Source organism: Myxine glutinosa, chromosome 1, assembly GCF_964187855.1.
Source record: "Myxine glutinosa chromosome 1, kmMyxGlut1.1, whole genome shotgun sequence".
Classification (NCBI taxonomy): Eukaryota; Metazoa; Chordata; class Myxini; order Myxiniformes; family Myxinidae; genus Myxine; species Myxine glutinosa.
In genome coordinates this window covers 100,802,924-100,822,496 of record NC_136261.1, presented here as the reverse complement: position 1 = coordinate 100,822,496, position 19,573 = coordinate 100,802,924, and the positions used below count along the sequence as shown (strand labels likewise).

At 43.9% G+C, this 19,573-nt stretch overlaps 1 protein-coding gene across 6 annotated transcripts in view; it reads right to left on the bottom strand.

Annotated features, from left to right (window-relative positions):
* Positions 1-19,573, bottom strand: part of RBPJ (recombination signal binding protein for immunoglobulin kappa J region) — a 129,465-nt gene that overhangs the window by 74,518 nt on the left and 35,374 nt on the right. For 2 of the 6 annotated variants that reach the window (XM_068115930.2, XM_068115923.2), the window contains exons 7-10: positions 18,731-18,961; positions 6,664-6,776; positions 2,190-2,330; positions 1,842-1,997 (exon numbers count right to left, since the gene is read on the bottom strand). In XM_068115930.2, coding sequence (XP_067972031.2) covers positions 1,842-1,997; positions 2,190-2,330; positions 6,664-6,776; positions 18,731-18,961 — 641 coding nt within the window. The remainder of the gene's footprint in view (positions 1-1,841; positions 1,998-2,189; positions 2,331-6,663; positions 6,777-18,730; positions 18,962-19,573) is intronic. The other 4 variants (XM_078775167.1, XM_068115948.2, XM_068115940.2 and 1 more) reach the window with 3 other exon arrangements.

Genomic DNA, 19,573 nt, shown 5'->3' with positions numbered 1-19,573 from the left:
TTGCCTGCTCACCTGTTTGTGCCCACCTTGTGCTATTTCCTCGCCACACCAGGAAAGCTAAAGCCCCACACGGTTCTCGCTACCCTTTCGCTTCTGTGAACGAGTCTTGCGTGAGGCGCCATATGTTTTATTCTCTTGTTTATAATTATTTATTTATCTATTGCATTCTGTATTCTCTTTTGACCTTCCTTATCTCACCATAGTACCTCCGTCGGGTCAATCTTCCCTGGTTGTTTGTTCAGGAATTAAACCCATTTAAAAGAGCTAAGAGCCTTGTGTGCTTCTTGCATTCCGGGCACGTAAAGCAACCATCAATTCAAACGTAGTCCAAGGGAGTCCATCCGTACGCAGTCCATGGAAGTCCATCTAAAATCTGATCAGTCTATCCATCCAGTGGTTCGTGTTTACAGACTTCTGGACACAACTATTTTTTTTGAGTTATTGCTTCGATTCAGAAAAACACCGCCCACGCTTAATCTTTTCCAATTGGTATATATTGTAACGAAAATGGCCCAGGGGATAACGGGATGAATTCATTATATTATAGTCAGTTACTCCTCATATACATGCGTTTCGATAGATAGTTTTGTCCGAAAAATAAGAAATTGTCAGGGTCGATCGTGTAAAAAAACAAAAAACATTTTCTCCCTCTTGTCTTCACCGTCTTTTCTCACCTCCACCACCTTCACTCCTTCATACCTCCTAGTCCAAAACCCTCTTTCACCATCAACCAATTGTCTGGCCAAGTTGATGCCTTGAGTTACCAGCATGGCGTTTCCTCTCAACAGTTTGAACATTGGTCGGTGACCCACTGGTTGCTCAGTTCGTACTGTGGGTCTGTGACCAATGAACGTCGAGTGGTGATGGTCTGATGGAGGTTATCAGAACCAATGGTTGTGGAGAGGGAGACTGAGATGTGTGTGAATACTGGTTGGACCAAGCAACCAATGGGATTCAAACTTGAACCCTTTCAGAACTTGCCGGCCAACAAAGGAGCGGAGTGATGTCACGTGGGGTCCATTTCATTACGTGGCCCAAAAAAGCCGAACGAATGATTCAGCTTGGGACACGACAGTTAAGCCTGAGAGTCTTAACACGTAGTCTGAGGAAAGCGAATTAGAATAATCAGTCATCAGTCTCAGAGGTTTATTTATTTATTTTGAGCTCAACCCTTTCTTTACTTTATTTGCTGTGATTAAATATGTTTTTGTGTGTTTGAATTATTGCTTCGTCTGGCTCAATCCCATTCATCCAAATTCAGGTGCATTTGGGTTCAGCTGGCGAATACAAGCATCAGTTTGCGTCTTCGCGCGGTTGGCACGCACAATTCCCAGTAGTCCAATTAGTTTAACGTCGTTGCATTCCGAATGCAGTAACTATTAAATAAAAGATAACGCTAACTTCTGAAAATACTCGGTTTCATCTTTGCAAATACAAAGTACTTGGGATGTGGCATGTGATTTCCCATCAATTCGGCATTCTATATTTAAATGGCTTTGTGTCACATCACGGGAATCCAGTCACTCGACAATATATTCTATTTTGCATAACCTTTTCCCAACAAAATCCATAAATAGTTCTCCTGTGATAACCTGTAAATCCTTCAACGCTCACCTCAGTAAAGCAAGTTATTTTCTACCTTCATCCATTGTTCCACCTGTTAGAGCCTCAATGTAGATGAAAAAAAAAACCAACAAAAAAAAAAACCAATGTTGCTGAAATCCAATTACCATCTCTCACAACTACTGCAACGGCAAAAGGTAAATCACTCAAACTAGCTTTTAGTATCATTTCTGGACTGAGATCCAAATCCAGAAAACCTCCATGACTACAAGACTCACCTGCAGGCTCTCCACTACTGGAACAGGGGTAACCGGGGACTGTACTGGTCCCATTCCCTCGTAGAAGGTATATTCAGCCTTGTCAGTACTGATGATCGTCCAGGATGCACCATCATTGATCATCTCCTTGTTTGGCTCCTTTGGACATGGAGTTGCCTGTCAGAGGAAAGGAAAGGGTGAGATTGTGGAGAAAAGGATACAACTACCAATATATAAGAAAGAGTAGCAGGTTTCTGCTTTTAGAAAGGAAATCAAAATTGGACCAAACAAAGGTGAAAAATAAAATTATTTGGCCCACTCATAAGATTGAAGAAGTAACGTATTTGAAAAACCAGTGTTGCCCAATACCTGGAACTGGATTATGCGTTCCTGTGCTAAACACAGGTACATCCTCTCTGTGTCTTTCAGAAAAAAAGCACATTTGTGCAGCTGAGAAACGGGGTCATCTGCATCCAAGAGAGCTGTCTGCTTGTCCACCTTTCGGATTATCTACGAGCAACAATTGAGATTTTTTTTTTAGTCCTGAATATGAAGTAAGAGCATCGAGGACAGGCAGGACAAGAAACAGGCAACAAGCTTTGACAGCAAGATGAGATCATGAAAAAAGGGACAAGAGAGAAGGGATGAGTGAGGAGATAGCAAGCAAATGGAGAGGAAACCGTCAGGAGGTGCCAGGCAAAGGTAGTGCTGTACCCAAACTCAGCAAGTTGTGCTTCCGAGTCGAGTCCGATTCAAGCGGGGTTTCACTGTCAACTTGGAAACAAACTCGGATATTTTTCCTGTCACATGAGATGAAGTTTTATTTTTAATATGATCTAAGACTTATAGTGAAGCTGACACGCATGCGCACGTACGATTGGTAAAACATCAAAATAAACTATCATTTCATTAATCCCTGCATTTTTTGGTGATACAAACTGCCCAGGGACACTATATGTGCTTTCTGCTTTCTTCTTCTTTGGAAAATGGCGAACGAACAACAGAAATGAAGGATTTTTTCCAGGTAAATTGATTATCAGCTTTGCAACTATTTCAAGCAAGTAAATAGATGATTACCTTTCCAATGGTGTCATTTTTATTTTTGCAAGACAGCAGTAATCCTTTACAATAAAGCACAAGTACTCAGTTCCTTTTATATAAAGATGAAGTTTCAGATTTTTCGAAGATTTCAATTCAAGCAATTATGGCTGGAATACCACTTCATCAGTGACGTCATCATTATCACCCGATATACTCCATGGGAAGTTGATGCCATTTGCCAAGTGTATATTTTTTTTTGTCGAGCAGTTTCAGAGAATTAAATGACGTCCAATTTTTTCCCTTTCATCCAATATGGCTGCCATACCATGTGACCTATGACAGCTAGCAGAAAAGTATTCTCCATGGGGTATTCTCAAAAGTTTAAAGTATTCTCAAAGTTTAAAGTTTTGCATCAATCAGACAAGAGGTTGCAGAGAAAACCATTTTAAAGCGAAAATATATAGACGCTGATACACAGGCAGGGTGTATCAGATGCGTGCACACACGCACGCACATGACTGTTAGACGAGACAAACTCAGCCGCTGGCAGTACCGTTACTTCCCAGGGTACTCTAGGTACCACCGGACCTCACAACAATGGCGCTGCTTTTTCAGCGGGGCATTTCCTGTGGAGGAATTTCCTCTCCTCATGGATGCCAACCTATGGGGATTGTCCATGTTCTCAACCTTTAAAATGATGAACCTCAAGCAAGGAAGCAGCACATACCGTTTTTAAAGTCTTTGGTGTGACTCAGCTGGAGTTTGAGCCTTTGCAGTATTTTGCAAGTGGATGCGGTAGTACAGTATATGCATCGGATGTGCTTTGAATGGTCATGTTTCTCTGTGAGTTTCAAAGCAAAATATTTCCGTAATCAAACACTAACTCTAACTGGTCTAGCTCTGTGTTAGCAATGAGCATGGGTCTCACGGCATGGCTAGGTATAGATCGCATTTAGAATTGACAAGTCAATGTGAGTCACGCTTCATTAGAATAAGAATTGAAAAACAATATCAAGCAGCAGGCCTGCGGAGAAAACAAGCCTTATCTACGCTTTCATGTAGTCTAGTCGACAGTAATCCTTTTTCGTAATGAACTTCATCGTTGTGACAGCTGACGTATGTTGTACTTCACAAACGTATTGCATGTGTTTTTGGCTAATTCCATATTTGTGTAGTCCAACAGTGAATTATGAAGTGACTAAAATTTGCATGATTTTTCTAATATCCCATATAATCTCACATGAGTTTCATATCATTATTCTGGTCGAACAGCAATTGGGTGTTTCAATGTGTAAATGGAAAAGCATTATTAATACTAAGATTTTACCATAACCTTATTTACTTTTTCTTATTTACTTTTGAAATGCAACTTCACTGCTGTTCTTGAATTCATGTATTTTTCATTGCGAATAAAACATTAATAATTAACAACAATTTTTGTATAGTTGTATAGTATCATGTGTTTATCATTTTGTGTGCCGTTGGTTTAACAATTATGACACAATGTAAATCTTCGTGTCCCCAAGTTTTACATATGAAACGTATGTGTAAATTTGTAAATTTTCGATGAAGTGTAAATTCAAAATAAGTAGCCATGAGGGGGGAAATGATAAATTCATGAGATTAATCATTCCACAAAATGATGATTAAGCATTTGGATAACATAGTGGCATGTTGAAGAAGAAATTACGAACACTCGTGAAGAGGTTGGAAATCGCGTCCCCCAACATTTTTTACGTTGTGTATTTTCCCATATAAAACTATCACATCAGATAAGCTCCAAGTTTCATGAAACTACCCCTTGTAGAATTCCCGGATGTCGTGGTTTTCGAACGGTGCAGACGACGGGGCAAAACTGGGAGCGTGCGTGGGTAGCGAAATTTTCCTTCGTGTAGTCCTTAATCCCCCTTATACATAGTGCGAGTGGGAATACCAATTTAGGCTGTGGTGGGCACTGTGGCTGTAACCATCGCACGCTACCCAGCCCAGGTTTTGGAAAGCCTCGCAAAACTACGTCCGTGTTGAATGGCTGACTGATTTTTTGAGTGGAAATTCACGATTTGATTAATTATTTGCCGAATTTTCATCCATATTGATAAATTCTCAACGTGTACACTGCACAGCAAAAACCAGAGGTAAGCGAAGATTGTCGTGTCCCGTGTTTATGCTGTGAGTGTCTTGATAATCCAGAAGCCGGCCTTCGTGGCAAGGTTACAAATTGAAATGGATTCTTGAAAGACGAAGGGCAATGGTTAATATGGTTATTATGATAAGTTAATATATGGTTAATATATTAAGCCTGACCCATGACCATTCAAATGATTTCCTCCTCAATAGAGAGCGTTGTGTGTGGAATAGTTTTTCAAATTTCTGAAAATACAAGTATTTTACTATAACTAAATCACATGTTTATTCATATTTAATTAATTTTAAATTTTGGACCTAATTTCAGATGTTGGACCCCACAAATATGGAATTAGCCATATGAGAGTGTCAATAAGCATGTAAAATAAATTAAAACACAAAGAAGTACCTTTTATTAAATGTAGTTGTTATTGTAGTTTGCTCCTTTCATGTACTTTATATATTTTTATATTGCTTCAAGAAATATTACAATATGCTTGGTCCTCAATCAACGTCGTAGTTGCGTTCTTGAAAAGCACGACGTTAAGTGGATCAATTTATCTCATAATAAATAAATTTATCTCGACGATATAATAGCGCGTTATGGGTAAATAATCACGATGCTCTTTGAAGCCTTGGTATCTAATTATTATAGACGTTATAACGAAACAACGTTAATCAGGATGATGTTAAATGAGGACACCCTGTAGAAACAATGTTGTTTGCTCCTTCCGTACCCTGATAAAGTGTTCCTGCTTTAGTAGAATAAGAAATATTCCATTTGAACTGCTGTGTGAAGAAACTAGTAGCGCTTCTGCTTTTTCAAACCTGGAGAGAGGCTTTTAAAAAAAGACACATTTGTGATTAAATGAACACATTTTTGTTCTATTATAAAGAGATTATTAGCTTTCCAAACCAAGTAGGTCTATAATTTAATGATTACCCTTCCACCGGTACTACTTGTATTTTTCTATGACAAAATAAACCCTTCAGAATGAAGCTTAATGGATAAACTGGCTCCATTTTAAGTTATATGATGAAAGGACATCGATGTATTGTAATGCAACCAGTGCTGTGGCCAGCTGTACCTGTCAACACAGCTTAGATCGAGGCCATGCATCCCCCATGCCATCGATTTACATTGGCTTGATTCAAGCTCTTCCACGAGCCTCGATCATGGAGAAAAAAAATCCATAAATAAATAAAAATATTTGCATACTTATCCGAACTCTAAGCTGTTCCGGGACCTGGTAAATTTTTGCCAAAATTACTGAGCTGGCTCTGAACTGAATTTTTTTTTCTACTGAGTCCCAGCACTAGGCAAAGGTAATGGGATGGTCAGGAGGCACCAGGGAAATCGGAGATAGGAAAGTGAGGAGGTACAAGACAGTGGTTGTGAAATGTGAAATCAAGCAAATTGCAAAAATAGGAGCTAAGCTTGGGGGAGTGAGACAAATTCTCAAGCATTGGGGGTGAGGGATGCAGTGGAGGAGGAGGGAGAGGGATGGTGGGGGGGGGGGGGGGGGGAGGGGAGGGGAGAGAGAGAGAGAGAGGAAGAGAGGTGAGAATCAAGCTTGGAAGAGGTAAAGTGCAATCAAGAATGGGGGGTGGGGGGGGGGGCAGAAAACGAGTGTCATTCAGGGAATGCATCTCAATGGGCAACTGAGGTGGTGCTGACCAGTCGAGGGAGAGCCATGCCAGTAACTGAGCACACCAACTTGATTGTCTGACCGTAGTGTATGTATCCATCGCGTACAGTGAACTCTTCTCCCTCCGATTCATCATCATCAACTGGGCAGGCATGCAAAAAAAGGGGAGAAAAAAAAAAAAAAAACAAGGCCAGGGGAAAAAGGGGTAATATTTTGAGCATGGAAAGTCATAAGTATTATCCAGATTATACATTTGTATGAGGGGAACCAATGAGTAAGCATGGGAGGGAGTTGCAAGGGAGGCATGAAAGTTGGAAGAAGTGGAAGAGGAAGAAGAAGAAAAAGATGGAGATAAGAACAATAAATGATCGGGGAATGTATCAAAAGAAAAATAAACTTGCACTGTAAGTAGTTATGCCAGGTGCAGAAAGACTACCTTTCTAATGACGGATGACACAATCGCGTGCCACCTGCTCCAATGATGATGCCATCCCACGTTGCCCATTCCAAATGATGATGCTATCCTATGGCGATGCCATCCCATGCTGCCCATTCTAATAAGGACACCATCATACACTAATCCCATCTCATGTCACCCATTCCAATGATGATGCCATCCCATGCTGCCATATATATTGATGATGCCTTCCCACGCCACCTGTTGCACGGATGCCATCCCACACCACCCATTACAATGACAATGCCATCCCACGCTGCCCATTACAATGACAATGCCATCCCATGCCACCCATTACAATGACAATGCCAATGCCATCCCACCCTGCCACTTCCAATGACAATTCCATCCCATGCTGCCTGATTCCAATTACAATGCCATCCCACGTCACCCATTCCAATGATAATGCCATCCCATTATGACATTTTTATGAAACTATATTGTTCATGGCCAGGCGATCCCAAAAACGGTCACTTTTAATTGTGAGCAGCGATTTCGACATGGCCACTTACAATGGTGTGAGCCACGAAGAATAAAATGTTACAAGTATGACATCATAGTTCACATGGTTTAGTAGCTATATCGGATTGAAGGAAAACATTTTAAAATCTTTTTCTCTGAAACCACTTCACCAATTGATGCAAAACTTCAACTATGTCATCCACTACCAACAACAACAAACAACAGGCATTTTAAGGCCATTTTCCCTGCAAGAGCGGGGGTTAGCCTTGTGGTCTCCATGACAATCTTCTCCATTTTGCCCTATTTTCTGCATCTCCCGTTGTTAACCCCCTTGACCCGCATTTCTTCTTCGACCATCGTTAGCCAAGTCTTTCTCGGTCTTCCCTGTCCTCTACTTCCTTCTACATTCATTTCCATCACTCTTCTCAACCAGTCACTTTCATCCTTCCTCAACATATGACCAAACCATCTCAAACTGTTTCTCTTCACAGCATCCACAGCTATGTCATTCACTACCCATGGGAGAAAATGTTTGATAACCATGATGTCATAGGTCATATGCCTTTGGCATCCATATTGTATTGAACAAAAACATTACAATAATCCCTTCTCTTGAAATGTCCAATAGATTAATGCAAAACTTCATATACATGATCGTCAAGCAATAAAGAATATAGATTGAAAATTTTAACATCATCGATCATGTGGTCTGGTAGCCATGCTGGATTGAAGGTAAATCTTTACAAAAGCTTCTTCTCAAACCATTTAAACAATGTCGTTTTCGTTATCAAACTTTTATCCCTTTATCCCCATGGGTACGCTATGATATACTTTAAGTTGTGCATCAATTTGCTTAGCAGTTCGACAGAAGATAATTTTAAAGGTTTGAGCTTAAATCCAATATGGCTGCCAGATCACATGACCTATAACTGACGTTTTCGTAATAGTCGATCATCTAATACAACAACAACAACAGGCATTTTAAGGCCATTTTCCCTGCGAGAGCGGGGGTTAGCCTAGCCGGCTCCATGACAATCTTCTCCAAATTGCACTATTTTCTACATCTACCCTTGTTAACCCCCGAGCCCACATTTCTTCTTCCACCACCTTTAGCCAAGTCTTTCTCGGTATTCCCAATCCTCGACATCCTTCTACATTCATTTCCATCACGCTTATCAACCAGTCACTTTCATCCTTCAACACATGACCAAACCATCTCAACTTTTCTCTTCACATTCACAGCATCCATCACAGGCTCCATTCCCATCATCTTTCGCAATTCAACATTTGTCTTCCTCGATCAGCATAGTTGATCTAATGTAATGTATGTATATATATATATATATATATATATATATATATATATATATATATATATATATATATATATATATATATATATATACATACATATATATATACATACATATATATATACAGACTTGGCATTTAATATGGAATTTTTTTTTTTCTTGACTTGGGTTTACTTTCTTAACTCAGTATATCAATCTGGTGAGTTTCTTTTACACTTTGGTGATTTATTTGTTAAAAGAACCATGTCACTGATTGTCTGTCACAGCAAGAATGTCAACAACAGGATTATATCACAGGTGGCGTGGCAAAATGTACGGACAGGTGCATTTGATGATTGGCTTCACAGTCGGGTATACAAGGGTTGTTGCGTTCTGTATTAGTGGAAAACAACTGCTGCACGTCTCCAAAAGTTATTGCCGCTTCCTCTGGAGATGGTCCGTCAACTCGACAATGCTGTTTGTCATGGAGTGGTGCTTTACGAAATTACGGCATGAAACAGCGTGCTATTGCTCGGCAGTATGGCATCACTCAAGGTCAGGTGTCAAAAATCCTGAAACTAAATGCTCAGAGGGGTGTCCCTACTCCAATACCGAGGCCAGGACGTCCCCGCAGAACCACAAGGAGGGATGATCGCCAGCTGCACTGGTTAGTCCGCAATGGCCGTACCAAGTCAGCTAATCGGCTTAGGGCTGAGTGGCAGCAAATGACAAATGTGCCTGTATCCAGAAGGCTAGTCAACCAACGACTGGTTCAAGCAGGCTATCGTGCCAGGCGTCCCCTGAGAAAGCCACACCTGACCAGACAACACCACCAGCGCCGATTGCAGTGAGCCAGAAAGCACCGTCAATGGCAGCCAGGACACTGGAATCATGTGATCTTCAGTGACGAGTCTAGATTTCTGGTCTATCGTCAAGATGGCCGCGTCCGAGTGCGCAGACAAGTGCATGAAGCCTACAACAAAGATTGTTTCGTGCCAAGAGTCCAAGCTGGAGGTGGTGGGGTGACCCTTTGGGCTGCTTTTCATGCAGGGGGCAAAACTCACCTGGTTGTTCTGAATGGAAACCTGAACCAGTTCAAGTACAGGGCCATTCTGGAAGAAACATTGCTTCCATTTGCTCGTGCAACCTTTCGAGGAAACTTTGTCTTCCAAGATGACAATGCACGGCCTCATCGTGCTCGCATGATCCAACACTTTCTTGCTGACCGTGGTGTAGAGCATATGGAGTGGCCTGCCATGTCCCAGGATATGAATCCGATAGAGCTTGTGGGCAGAATTAACGCGTCAAATCGACCACTTGGACCAGCAGCCGACCTCTGTGCATGAATTGCAGCAGGCTATTGTCACTGTATGGCAAGCGATTTTTGTCCAAACCTTGGCAAATCTCGTGAACAGCATGCCTCAACGTGTACGTGCTCTCCTGAATGCTCGTGGGGGTTACACGAAGTACTGAACTGTAATTTTACTGTCCGTAATCCCAGTCGTAATTTAACTTTTGTTTCTGTTAAAAAAAATTTTGGCTAATGTGCAAAATAAAGAGATACTTCTGGAAAACGTACAGAAGTTTAACACAGTACTGTCCATGAATTGAGTTCGATATCAGTTTACAACACTTTCAAGGATCAATTTATTTGTTTCGAAATGTCAAATGTGGTTTTTGTTTCTTTTAAAGGTCACATTAACAAAATCTAGAATAATTTCAACATAATTCCAATGAACTTTTGGTTCGAAGACATCTTGAAAAGTAAGTTCACCCCCACAAAAAAAATATTCCATATTAAATGCCAAGTCTGCATATATATGTATATATATATATATATGTATATATATACGTATATATATATATATACAGTGAAACCTTGACTTACGAGTGCACCAACTTACGAGTTTTCCGAGATACGAGCCGTCGCTCCGGTCACGGGTTCCGGTCACGGAACCCAAGGTGGGTTCCGGTCACGTGGTTATCTTGCCGTGCAAGCATCTCTGCCGTATATCGCTGCTGTTTTGTTTTCGCATTTTGGTTATTTTGGAGCTGACGCCACCCGCCACCAGGTGGGTTCCAGTCACGTGGTTATCTTGCCGTGCAAGCATCTCTGCCGTATATCGCTGCTGTTTTGTTTTCGCATTTTGGTTATTTTGGAGCTGACGCCACCCGCCACCAGGTGGGTTCCGGTCACGTGGTTATCTTGCCGTGCAAGCATTTCTGCCGTATATCGCTGCTGCTTTGTTTTCGCATGTTGGTTATTTTGGAGCTTACGCCACCCGCCACCAGGTGGGTTCCGGTCACGTGGTTATCTTGCCGTGCAAGCATTTCTGCCGTATATCACTGCTGCTTTGTTTTCGCATTTTGGTTATTTTGGAAAATTTCTTAGTTTTAACCATGGGTCCTAAGAAATTGAGTGCCAAGGGCAGTACTGAGAAGAATAAGAGGATGATGTGCTTGGATATAAAACACGCAATCGTCGAAAAACATGAGCGAGGTGTGCGTGTTGTCGACTTGGTGAGGCGAATGTGAAGGCAGCTGAAGATTTTATTTTAACTTTTGCCGAACTGATAGAAGCCGAACGATACATCCCCCAGCAAATCTTCAACTGTGACGAGACAGGGCTCTTCTGGAAAAAGATGCCGAGGAGGACGCATATAACGGCAGAGGAGAAGAGCATGCCAGGCCACAACTTGTTCAGACTGCCGGCGATAGCTCGCCTTCTCTTTGTTGAAAACACGGTGAGATCCTTAACATCCAACAACTAATGGGACGCAAACGGGGCGCCCAGTTTAGCGGAACACACATTGATGAATCACCCTGCCTGTGAAACACCCATGACAGGTTATAGCTGGGTCGGGATTCAAACCCAGGCTGGACAGTTTAGAGTCAAGTGTGCGTACCTCCAGTCCAGGCCATCCTGCCAACTTGTATGCTGCATACAGGTGAAATATAAAGCGCGAGATATTTATATATATACTGTATATTTTTTTAAAAATTGGTGTGGTTTTTGGCGGGCTGGAACGGATTAATAGCATTTCAATGGGGAAATTTAATTTGAGAAACGAGCAAATTGAGTTACGAGCTCGGTCACAGAACGAATTAAACTCGTAAGTCAAGGTTTCACTGTATATATATATATATATATATATATATATATATATATATATATATATATATATATATATACATATATATATATATATATATATACATATATACATACATATATATATATATATATATATACATATATACATACATATATATATATATATATATATACATATATACATACATATATATATATATATATATATATATATATATATATATATATATATATATATATATATATATATATGTTAGTATCTATATATAAAAAAGAAAGATTTTGTTTATTTGCGCATGTGCGGAGAGGAGTCGGTAGGAGAGAAAGACCACCAACCTGCCTGCGGTGAGTAAGTGAAAGGCCCTCGGAGGTATCTTCATCGCAGGAGATTCCAATGATTCTGAACACTTTGGTTTCAACAGCGTGAAGACGAGCTAGGTGTGAGGCAGGAGCACCAGCCCAGAGGGGAGAGCAGTATTCCATTGAGCTGCGGATGAAAGCCTTGTATGTGGTGAGGAGCTCAGGTGTGCCAAGGAAGGACTTCACACGACGGAGGATGCCCAGTCGGCAACTGGCTTTGGAGGCCAGATTTGAAATGTGGTTTTCCCAGGGAAGATCATGGCAGATAGTGAGACCCAAAAGCTTGAGTGACAGAACTTCTTGGAGAGGATTATTCAGAAAGTAGATGGGAGGGTTGTCCAGTCGGTCTTTTCGGAGAGACATCGTAAGAGTGTGAGATTTGTCAGGATTGAAAGACATGTTCCACTTGTTTGCCCAGTCTGTGATTTTGTCCAGGTCTGCAGAGTGTGAGGAGGCTGCAGACTGCTGATCTGAGGGATGAGGAATGGAGCGGCAGAGAGTGGAGTCATCAGCAAAGAGATAGAGAGGATTTTCAAGAGAGTCAGAGAGATCATTGATGAAGACCAGAAAAAGCACAGGGCCCAGAACACTGCCTTGGGGAACTCCAGCCTGAACAGGAAGAGGAGATGAGAGAAACCCATTCAGGGCCACACGTTGACTACGACGAGAGAGGAAGTCCACCAGCCATGCGTGGAGATTTCCATGGATACCAAAGGAGGAGAGTTTGGTGAGCAGAGCGGGGTGCCAGACCGTATCGAAGGCACGTGATATGTCGAGGGAGACAGCTCTAATTTCCTGTTTGGCATTGAGGACCTCCATCCATTGTTGAGACAGCAGAAGCAGCATGTCCAGAGTAGAGTGACCTGGTCTGAAACCAAATTGATGATCAGAGATCAAGCCATTGGAGAAGAGGAAAGATTTCATATCCGAAGCAATGATTGATTCCATGACTTTGCTGATAATTGGGAGAAGGCTGATTGGTCTGTAGTTGCTAGGATCTGTTTTTGCACCTTTTTGTGCAAAGCGGTGATGTTGGCTGATTTCCAAGCAGATGGCAGTTGACCTTGAGCAAAAGAGAGGGTGAAGAGAACAGAGAGAGGGAGTGAAAGAGCGGAAGAACAGGATTTTAGGACCCGTGGGGTGATGCCGTCAGGTCCAGTTGCAGAATCAGAGTCGAGGGTTGACAGAAACATTTCCACCTTGTCAGGAGGAAAGGACACGGAGTCCAGGAGCAGCTGGGTACGACTGGGTACGGTGGGTACAGAGAGGGATGGGTTTGGGACACAAGATTTAGAGGCAAACACAGAGTTGAGGCATTCAGCTTTTTCACGTGTGGAGTCAGCTGTGTAGCCGTTTGAGGTAAGGGAGGGGATGGAGGGGGAACAAACACCAGAAACAGATTTGACCAGACGCCACCAGGATTTGGAAGAGGGAGACAGATAAGAGAGTTCGGTCTTGAGAACGGAGAGATATTGTTTCCTGGCTCTCCTGAGGGTGGACACACACTTGTTTCGGGCTTTGTGAAAGGAAATGTGATTTCCTTCCGTTGGATTTGCTTTCCAGGAGACGAAGGCAAGTTGTTTCTGGGCAACAGCCTCACCACAAGATTCCGTGTACCATGGACGGGAGGAAGGGTATGACAACTGAAGACGAGATGGGATAAATCTGTGCATGAGAGAGAGCAATTTACTTTGGAAGAATTCCCAGGATGAGTTGATGTCAGAGGTGGTAGAGATGGGAGACCAGTCCAGATGATTGATGGCTGCTTGAAGATCGTGCCAGTTGGCCTGAGTGAAATGCCAGACTCGTCGACGCTGAGGAGGCTCCCTCAGAATGGTCAGAGAGATGTCCACTTTAACAAGCACATGATCAGATGAGCCGATTGGAGCAGAAGAAGAGCAGCAGACATTTTCAGGGAAGTTAGTCATAACCAAGTCCAGAAGAGAAGATGCTCCGTTGACTGAGATCCGGGTCGGGAAATTGACAGATTGTGTCAGTCCCAGTGAGTCGCAGAAGTCCTTTGCTGAGGAGCCATGGCTGGTGAGAGAGGTACCCACACCCAGCCAACTGGCATGGTGACAATTGAAATCACCACATATGAGGAAGAGAGAGTTAGGATGAGTAGACAGAAGTTGGTCCATATTATCAGACAGCGAGATGTAGATGGAGTCATCACTGTTTGGTGGACGGTACAACACACATATGAACAAGAGGTGGGAGCGAAGGGGAAGCCGTAGCCAGAGGTATTCCTGGGGGTGAGGTGGAGAGAGTGCAGTGCAGGGCGAGTGAGGAAGAGAGTTTTTTTATAAAGATAGCAACCCCACCTCCAGGACGAGGTTCAGGTCTATCATACCGGAGGAGGGAGTAACCCGGGAGAGATTCTAAGGAATCAGAGATATCATGAAGGAGGAAAGTTTCTGTAAAGCAGATCACGTCTGATAACAAATATCATGAAACATTTACATTTTGTTGTTGCTACGGATTCGTCACTTCCGTTGTTGTGGTTTTCATCCACTGTAAACATTTTTGATTCCATGTACTATTATTGTTGTCGTTTAAGGGAAATAGATATTACTATTTTCAAAAGGTAAAACGTTAATGTTTTAAATGAAACCAGAACCGGACGACGACGAAGAGGAAGAGGAGGAGAAGAAGGCGGAGCGAGTGAGTCGGGGAAGAAGCCGAGCTGCTTCGAGGTCCGGAGCAAACGTTGACGAACGGAGGTCACTTGCGAACTTCGGGTTTCCCGGGAAAGGGATTCTTTCGACAGAGTTGTTATTGCTGTGACAGATCAACCTGCGTGTCAGGTTTTGGCGGTTGATTCCGAGGAGAATCATCGTCGTGCCGTTACGCCTCGAGAACGGGCCGTCGGCCATTTTGACTCGCACGCTTTGCGCATCGCGCAAGGTTTGGAGCCGTGAAAAGTCCATACCAGAGGGTGTGATTTCCCAGTCGCCTGGAGGGCGCCTTTGGATTTCTCCGTCGCCTTGAGGGCACCTTTGCGCAGCTTTGGCCGCGTGACTGTGACTGTCATCCGAACGGGATTCTGGTCTCGATTGGACATCGTTCTGACGATCGCTGTTGCGGATCGACTTGGGCTTGATGCTGGAATAGAGACATTGGGGAATGTTCTTCTTTTTGCTCACTTGGAGCACAGTGAGTTATGTTGTACGAACCTGATGGTACCATCATAGGAAATATATATTGGCTGTACAATTGATTACTATTGTTTTTGTGTTGTTATTCTTGTGTGACCTTAATACAATATTTGTTTGTCGGTAACAATTGGTGTGGTTTCACCATTGATCTTTGACACAGAATAACACATCTTTCTGCCGTGACTCCTCTCGGGGCTCGGAGGTACACCGTGACCAGGGGGTTTGGGGAGGAGCACGTAACACTTGGCCATTCCAGAACCCTCCATTTCTTTATTTTCAGCCATTCCTTGGTGGATTTACTGGTATGTTTAGGGTCATTGTCATGTTGCAAGGTCCACCTTCGGTTGAGCTTCAACTTTCCGACAGATGGCCTCACATTATCCTCAAGCACCTTCTGGTACAATGAAGAATTCATAGTGGATTCTATGATGGTGAGCTGCCCAGGCCCTGATGCAGCAAAGCTGCCCCAAACCATAATATTTCCACCACCATGCTTTACAGTTCGTATCAGGTTCTTGTGGTCAAATGCTGTCTTTGGTTTTCGCCAAACATGTCTTCTGGTACTGTGGCCAAATAGCTCTGCCTTTGACTCATCTGTCCAGAGCACATTGTTCCAGAGGTGGTGGTCTTTGCCTAGGTGTTCATTGGGAAACTTTAGTCTTGCCCTGATGTTCTTTCTGGACAGCAAAGGTTTCTTCCTGGCACACCTCTCATGTAGATCAAATTTGTGCAGCCTCTTTCTAATGGTAGACTCATGCACTTTGACATCAACAGTGGCAAGAGCTACCTGTAGGTCCCGTGATGACATTCTGGGGTTCTTAGAGACTTCTTTCAGCATCTTGCGGTCTGCTCTCGGGCTGAACTTGCTGGGGCAGCCTGGCCTGAACAAGTTGGCAGTTGTTTGGAATCTTCTCCACTTGTAGATGATCTTCCGGACAATCGAATGATTGATTTCAAATTGTTTGGAGATCTTTTTCTTCCCAGACTTCCCTTCCCTTCCCAGACTCGTAGGCATCTATAACCTTCTTTCTGAAGGCCTCAGAGAGTTCTTTTGATCGAGGCATGGTGATGCCGCACACTTCAACAACAAATAGCAAACCAAACAATGTCTGAGGTTTAAATAAGACAGGTTCCTCCAAGATCCTCTCGAACAATGTTCTAATCATTTGCACCTGTACTTGCTTTTTCACATGAGTGTATATATACATATTGTTACGGAATCCAACGTCGGCCTTCCCCACTTACCAAGGGGGAATTAATCCCCTCGCTTATGACTGACCGACGTGGTCCCGGGGGTATGACGCCACGCCCGGTCGGCGCTGGGTAGGGTAGTAGGCCCAAACGTCCTATGACCTAATTACCAGCGCTTCCCGGTACGCGAGGAAATACTCCCCCGCTCACGGCCGCAGCGTAATGGATTGGATGTTTGCGCCGAGCGAAGCGAACTGCGGCGTGAGCCGTTTACCAAGACTAGACCCGATTCTTTGCGTTGGCCAAATCGTGCCACAGGTTGTCAATGGGGAAAAGACAAAGACGACGGATGTGAAGAAGAAGAAGACAAAGGCAAAAGGTTGGGAATACGAATACTATTTATTACTACTATTTACACAATTAAAGAAACCAAGGAAGAAGGAAGGATAATAAAATAAAAGACAGAAAGAAGCAAGGAGACACAGTGCAACGCTAGCTTACCTATGGCAGTCTTATTTATACCCAGGGACAAGACACACAAAGACAGACTACGAGCACACTTACACGGGGGATGATGACAGGAATGGCAGGAGGTGGATGGCTGGAGGGAGAGGAAGGCACGGAGCTGGCTGGAGCCTGATCCCGCACGGGACGTCGGGCTGGACCTCGACGGCCACCGATGCCACCAATCCTGGTTCCCGCGGGGTAACGGGTCGGAGCTGCCTGGTGGAGCCAAAGCTGCGGGTCGAGCCGAAGCTGCTGGTGGGGGGTCTGGCATGACGGGTTCTCTCTCTCTGTCTCGCAACTCGCAGGACTCTCTCACTCTCTTGGCTCTCTCCCTCTCTTGAACTCGCTCTCTGGACTCCTCCCTCTTGAACTTAATGGTTCGCTGTCTCTTCGCCGTATATCTCCAGTCTCTCTCACAAAGGCTTCCGCGCGCGCTTATATCTCGCCTCGGGCGATCAAGCCGCCGGCCTCCAGGACACGCCCATCGGTGAGGTCGCCTCGGCCCTGATTGGTCGCGAGGGCTCGCCGATCCCGCCCTTAGAGGAGGCGTTGGCAAGGCCACGCCTTGTTCCCGGCACTGGGCCGACCCCTCCCACCTTCGGCTCCGAGATGACCTCGTGGCTAATGGAGTCTTGCAGCGAAAAACAACCACAACCCCACAGCAGCGGCAGAATGTAGCAAACCGCCCAGTGCAGTTGGCAATTGACAAAAGGGGGGATGTGCAGGGAATCTACTCTATTTGAATTCGGTGCAATGGAGTGTTAATTAATGGAAGACAAGGCCTTAACCTACATAGAATAAGGAGATAACTGTATAGAAGGATATATGATTGGCTACGTGTGGTATATGAAATAACTACGGGAACGACCTTTTGACCTTTATACACAACAACTGGAGGAAGGAGGGTGATATTTACAACAATTTCATTACACTTGCAACGATAATAAAAACTACACCATTCTCAAATCCACAACACTGCACCCTCCTCCTCTTAGGCACGTCCCGGGCCTATTACTTTTACTTTTAGTGTGGCACATAGGTGTAGTTCCCTCTACATTTAACCTGACCCTGAGTGTGACAGTTTTAAAACACAAATAAATATGTCCCGCTGCTCCATTGCACCCTGCCTAACAGACGCACGCCCACAGCTAACCGAATTGCGGAATGGTTTTCAAACTAAACACTTACGGTGGGGGCACATTATTTACAATGACGCTGCTGGTATTTACAAAACTAACCCAGGACCTGTGATTATTCTTTTGGGGGGGGGGGGGGCGGGGGAGACAGCCTGTGCTACATCGACGCACCATGAAGCACCAAAAACGCACCAGAACACCATCAAGCACCAATCGGTGCACATTCACCACAGTTCAATAAAAACAGTAAACCCAAACCCTGCTGGTGGTCTTGCTCTTTGGCTCCCTCTGCTGGCTAATGCTCTTCCAGATGTTGTCAACTTCTTTGCTGGCGGCCTGTTTGCTGGAAATAAAATGAAATGCACCAAACGTGTCCATTTTTATTTATGGCCCACAGAGCCGACTATGTGTGGTTCACCTGTGTGGCATAGGTGCCCTGTGACCAAGGTCCGCCAGCAAGATCTCGGGCCTTCATGGCCGGTTCCAGCAGAGGGGCCATGCTCCAAACCATGGGGTCCATAAGTGGTGCTCAGCCACAGACATGTGGTCCATACGTGGTGCATCGATGCAGACAGCTGTGGTTGCGAGAGCTCTGGCACGCAATGGCGGACTCCCGCACGCTCCCCTCGGCGCCCAGTGGCACACAGTCCTCGGGTAGGAGACAAGGGGGGGGGGGGGGGGAAAGAAGACAGGTGAGCGAGGGGTAAGGTCACAAGGGTACACATCAACAAGGCAATGCAAGACGAGGTGCGTACGGAGAGCGAAGTGAGAAATCTCGTCCCTACCGTACGTCACCCCCCCTGTTACCTACTCTACCCTTGCCCTTACCCCATATGTACAACAATTTACACATTACAAATCCGTCACTACCATCACGTCTTCCCCATATTTCCCCTATGCCAAATTCGTCCCCACAATCCCTCTAACCAAATGTGCCATCACCCAATTCATCATCAATCCTCATAAGGAGGGAGAGATGGAACAACAAAGCACAATGTCACACCCATGTCATGATGCATCTCACAATCCAAAACATTTGCACAAAAAGATAATAAAAACATCGCATGGTGCGGAGTTTTGTCACCTCAGGTGAGTGGATGTAGATGGTGTGAGGAGATTCTTAATCCTAACTATCCTCGAAATGACTTTAATACACTTTACACTACCCGGGGTCTTTCCCTGCCAAACCATTGGCCAACTTACTCTATGCGGTTTTAAGAACCAAATTCCCATTGACCAAACTGTGGTGCTTCATCAATTT